The sequence below is a fragment of the Pistacia vera genome, unplaced genomic scaffold (genome assembly GCF_008641045.1).
Source record: "Pistacia vera cultivar Batoury unplaced genomic scaffold, PisVer_v2 Contig787, whole genome shotgun sequence".
Classification (NCBI taxonomy): Eukaryota; Viridiplantae; Streptophyta; class Magnoliopsida; order Sapindales; family Anacardiaceae; genus Pistacia; species Pistacia vera.
In genome coordinates, this window is record NW_022196653.1 from 619,574 (window position 1) to 625,156 (window position 5,583).

Sequence of the window (5,583 nt, forward strand, 5' to 3'; positions counted from 1 at the left end):
TCGTCCTCTTTATATATTAATATTAGATATTCCCATATCTAACCATCCTTGTTAATTTTAATTTTCAAATTTTGGTCCTTATTGGGAGATGGTGATTCAGCATTGAAGAAATTTTCACTATATCAAAAATTATTGACACCCGTCATCTTTATATATTAATTTTATATATTCTCATATATACTCATCCTTGCTAGTTTTAAATTTCAAAATGTCAAAGATTTATTTATTTATTTTAATGACTAGAGGTGTTTGAATTAGCTTGTATATACCTTGACTATTCTCCCGGGACCCTAGAAATACTAGTTGAGTATAAACTTTAGTAATCATTTCTATTAGTAGTCGTGGGAACTCAAACTCAGAAAACTATATAAGCTCAGATTCTCATTTGCTCTTTTACTATCGAGTCACCTAATGGTGGTTAAATGTTAAAAGTTTTATTTAAGAACATACTTAACCATAAAATTATATGACTTAACATAAGTGTCCTTAATGAAAAATAACAAGGACAAAAAAATAGCTAGAATGCACTAGCACCATCTAATGTGCTTTAATTGGAGTGTTAAACTATATAGTTAAATACCAAATTATCGAGTCTTATATAGTCTAGCGTTATTTATTAGTAATATATTATTTTTTATTTTATAAAGGATATAATTAGTAAATCATTGAATTTTACGCATAAATTTATCTTTTAAAGAAAACTTTTACACTAGATTTCAAGATTTTTTATTTTTTTATATTCACAACGAAAGATAATTTTAATACTGATTTTTATTGATAGAATTGACTACAATCATTTTAGATTTTTTTTCACTTTAGCTATTTTTTTTTTAATTATCAAGGGTGTCTGAGCCAACTTATACACACCTTAATTAATCTTTCGGGACCTTGGAATTATCGGTCGGGTAAGAGCTCCAGTAGCCACTCCTATTAATAACTGAGGAGAGACTCGAACTTAGAACTTTTTGAGTAATACAACCAAGAGTACCTATTGAATTACTCGGTCACCCAAGGGTTGATTTTGATAGCTGAGTATTAATTAGACACAAATTTCATTTTCAAACTAAAATAAAAAATAATAATAATAACTAAATAAAATTGTCTTCCACTTTCTAATTATGAGTCAACAAAATATTTATATAAATTAAATTCTTACAACCTCCCCTTTCCCCGTCACCCAAAAAAAAAATTAAAAAAATTAGAAAATCTCAAGCCAAAAATTACAAAATGGAAAAGGGTAGTACATAATTAATATATATTTTTTAGCCTTAATTATATAAATTATTTTCCTATTTACAATATTAATTTAATGCGCTGATTGATTGTGCTTGAACTTGAGCTTGAGCTTGAGAAAATGGTTCAATCCAGGGGGTTTTTCCCAATTGTAAGGCCATGAGTTGTCCTTGTCATTGGCCGCCGCACTGGCTTGCATGTCATGGTGTGGGTTGGCGGCGGCAGCGGTGGCTACACGCTCACAAGAAGGGCACATTGTGAGAGTAGTGGCCGGAAGTTGCATGTAAAAAGGTTGAGAAGATTTTAAAGCTCTTAATTCTTGAAGCTCTTTTTGTAATCTCCTGTTCTCTTCTGTCAGTGTTTCACAACATCTCTTTAAATACTCACAATCTACCTCTGTCTGCTTCAGCTTTGTCCTGCAAAAATTTATTTAATTTAAATGATTTAATCACCCATTTTTTAAATAATTAAAACATACATTACTCTTTTTTTTTTTTTTTTATGACCACGGGTGTCGGGTCCAGCTTACACGCACCTCAACTAATCTCCTGAAACTCTGGAATTATGGGTCGAGTAAGAGCTTCAGTAGCTACTCTTATTAACACCCAAGGAAAGACTCGAACTCAAAATCTCTTGAATAATACACTCAAGAGTCTCCGTCGAACCATTTAACCATTAAGAGGTAGTTAACATATTACTTATTCTTGTATTAAGATTTTGGCTGAAAATTTTCTTTCGCCGTAGAACTACTGTAGGATTTCTGATGGCAGGTTTATGCTAAAAAATATTGCTCGAAACTTTACTCAAGACATTCATAATATGTTAACAACACGAGATTGAGTATTTTTCAATGGATTTTAGAAAACAAATTAAAACATATAAATTATAGAAAATAAGATTTATTATAGGGAAAGAAAATGTTATTTTGTATTGTAAATAAATACAAAAATAGAAATAAACATTAAAATTTAATTATGAAAGTACCTTGCCCTTCTGTTCTGAAACCAAACTTCTACTTGGCGAGGACGAAGATTCAACTGTTTTGCTAAAGCAAGCTTTTGCTTCTGCAAATATTTTGACCAAAAAAATGTTTCAATAAATAAAATTAAAAAAACAAAAAACAAAAAACTGAAAGCAGAAAGCAGAAAGCAGAAAGCAGAAAACAGAAAACAGAAGAAGCTTTATTATTATTACAGGATTAAGAGTGTTGTGTTCTTTGAAGCTTTCTTCGAGAAAAGCTGATTGTTCTTTAGAGAGTCTGAGTTTCTTCCGAGTTAACCCGTTCTCTTCATCGTCACTCACTCTTGAACTCGCTCTCTCGCTGCTGTTGTGTTGATGGTGAGTTTCAATAATCTCCAAATCCCTCTTGTTGTTTCTGCTGTTTCCTATACAAAACTCCATCTGAAAAGACGACACCGTACTATTTGGAGATGACAGCGCCGTCGTTCCCTCCTCTGCTTCCCCCTCCGCCACCGGAAACCGGTTCACATCCAACCCTCTTCCCATCCCATCTGTCGAACCGGGTTCTGACACCATCAAAAATCAGATCTTTAATATTAAACCGTTTAATTTTCTATCATTTTCTTCCGTTTTCTCGGCAACCAAACAAAAGCATGCAAGTGAGTGTTATGGAAAATATTACTTACCGTTTTCAGTCTGCCATGGAAAGCGAAGCTGCGAAGGAGGCTGATTATGATGATGAGTACGAGGAACCGGAGAGAAAGGAAGAAGATCAAGCTGAAGAGGAAGATCATGATCATGATGATCTTCATCTTCATGATCTCCTTTGATCTTTAAGCCCATGCAAAACCCTAGATCTTTACTTGAAATTTTCGCTCCAGACTTGTCCAGAAACGATGAAAACTGCTTTGAAGCATCGCCTAAACTCAAAGCGAGCTCCATGTTTAAAGATAATAAAAAAATAAACCGATTCGACCTACTTCACACCTCTAATATTCAACAATTCTTTGAATACAGAAAAAAGCTCAGGAGGAAGAACCCTAACTGGGGGCTATAATTTATTTGCTTTGTGTGAGTAAAGATTGACCGACAAATCAAGGTTGACAAAGGAACGCACGTGAATGTATATAAATATAAACTGGTTCATACACGAGAGAGAGAGAGAGAGAAAGAGAGAGAGAGAGAGAGCGTGATAAAGATTTTCTAGGCAAACAGAAAATATTTTCTTCAATAATTTTCTTGGGGGTAATTCGGAAGTCAAAGATGTTCAAATTTAATTATTTGTTGTGGGAATAATAATGATAATAATAATAATTAAATTGGGATTTGATTGGTTGGACAAGAGAGCAAAATGAGTTATTTTTATTTTTATTAATTATGTAATTATTACTTTGGCTGTGTTGATAAATTATTATGCTTACCAAACAAGGGCCATATCATAATCATCATCATGATAAAATAATGATGATCATTTATTATACGGTCCAGGATCATTTCATAATTTCTATTTAGGGTTTATTACAAATTCCCCTGAAATATCAGTAAATAATAATTTCCTCCTTAAATATCATAAATTACAATTTATCCCCAACCATCAGTATGTCGTAACGGTAAGGGTTGAAGTGTTTAATTTAATGGATTAAATATTAATTTTTTTAGTCGGATGTGAAAACACTAATGGAACAGTATAAAATTTTGCGCAAGGGATAGGTTTTTCTTATTTTTTATTTTTGTTGTGATCAGGGTGTTTGAGTTAATTTACATGCACATTAACTTATCCTTAAGGGCTCTGAAGTTAATGAATGGTACACCCTCCAGGCCATCTCTATTAGTAATTGAGGTGATTCAAACTCAAAATCTCTTAAATAATATATTCGAGAGTCATTGTCCAACCACTCGACCATCTAGGGGTAGTTAAGAGATAAATTATTATTTCAAATACCTGAGAAGCGTATTGTTAGTTCATGCTATGTCAAGTGAAAACTTTTTATAAACTTAAAACTTTGGATTATGATCTCAAGGGGTTAGCTTAGCGGTTAAGGAGTTTTGATCATTTCCTTGAGTTCCTAAGTTTAAACCTTGAGGTCACTTATCATAATAACATTGTGATTTACCTGATTATTTAGATTTGTAGAGTGTTCAATAAACTCTGGAAATTAGCTGAGGTGCGTATAAGTTGGCCCGAATACCCTAGTTACCAAAAAAAAAAAAAAAAAAAATTCTTTGGATTATAGTTCAAGTTGGGATTATTTCATCAGAAATAGTGAAATTAAATTAAATTAAATTTATAAACTAAGCGTGATGTGTGAACAGAGAAATAGTAAGATTGAGAATTGAGATTTGACTACAAACTATTCAACGTTTACTATTCCAAGAAAAGGTATTTGTATTAATTAATTTAAAGTACAATATTCTTTTGTGTCTTTTAACCACTTAGCCTAAAGAAATTAGATTAATTAATTTATATATAAAACTATATGATAAAATAATTAAATTAAATTAAAACCCAAAGTATCCTATGAGTCCATCCATTAGGACTAGGTCTCACTTTGTATTTCATTTTTAATCAAAATTTAAGGATTATCTAATGTCGATGAGTTTTGGGCATCAGTTTACAAGTAATATGTTATATTAACGCTCGTAATATATATATATGTTTCGTAACTCAAGTGATTAATTATAAATTTATAGTATATGTTTTAATGGTTTCCTGACTATTCTCTAACGGTAATTTTTTCTATTTTTGAAATCTAAGAGTTTTTTTTTTTCGTCAAACTTAGGGAAGGGTGATTTTTTTTTAACTATAATATATGTTATGAACCTGTCTTATCGTACGAATGATAATGGATACTTGTATTTAAATTTTGGAAGGGTAAAATTCAAGGTGGTGGAAGCTACGGTGGTGGAGGCGGTCGTGATGGTGGTGGTAGCGGTCCCACTGGGGGCATGGAGGGTGGGTTTAGAAGAAGGTAATAAAAATAGACATCAAGAGGATGTGAAGAGGTCAGAAATGTCATGCTTTTGGGATCATTGCAATTATTGAAGTCATGCAGGCTTTAATGATAGGGTTGAGAGAGAGAGAAAGAAAAGAAATTAATTATATAATTTTATCTGACTCAATTATTATTTGGTGGGACCATTTTACCCTTCACTCATATAATTGCCACACCAACTAGTACTCCTTTCTCAACATTCCCTTCTTTTAATTATTATTATTGTTAAAAAAAAATTATATATTTTTTAGAATATTTTTTAAGTTACATATATAAACATAATTATTTTTAAAATTATATTTTATAAAAATATTCATACTTGAAAGTTAAACTAAATTATAATATCCTGACATAAAAAAATCGAATTAATGGTTATTTTTATGTCGGTAAAAATTAA

The 5,583-nt window shown here is 31.3% G+C and overlaps 1 protein-coding gene across 1 annotated transcript; it reads right to left on the reverse strand.

The window, feature by feature from the left end:
* Positions 1–1,306: 1,306 nt before the first annotated feature.
* LOC116116870 (homeobox-leucine zipper protein HOX11-like) lies at positions 1,307–3,356 on the reverse strand. The gene is made up of 4 exons (XM_031402913.1): positions 2,880–3,356; positions 2,428–2,759; positions 2,218–2,297; positions 1,307–1,649 (listed from the first exon to the last, which is right to left on the reverse strand). Exons 1-4 carry the CDS (start codon positions 3,133–3,135, stop codon positions 1,307–1,309), a joined length of 1,011 nt encoding a protein of 336 aa, XP_031258773.1. The 5' UTR covers positions 3,136–3,356.
* Positions 3,357–5,583: the final 2,227 nt, after the last annotated feature.

Bases quoted from the DNA above. Each gene is read 5' to 3' on its own strand.
- LOC116116870 (XM_031402913.1), bottom strand. From the start codon at position 3,135: ATGGAGCTCGCTTTGAGTTTAGGCGATGCTTCAAAGCAGTTTTCATCG. The intron at 2,298-2,427 runs GTAATAATAATA...AAATATTTGCAG, and splicing joins AACACAACACTCTTAATCCT to AAGCAAAAGCTTGCTTTAGC. The intron at 1,650-2,217 runs GTACTTTCATAA...AAATTTTTGCAG, and splicing joins TTTCAGAACAGAAGGGCAAG to GACAAAGCTGAAGCAGACAG.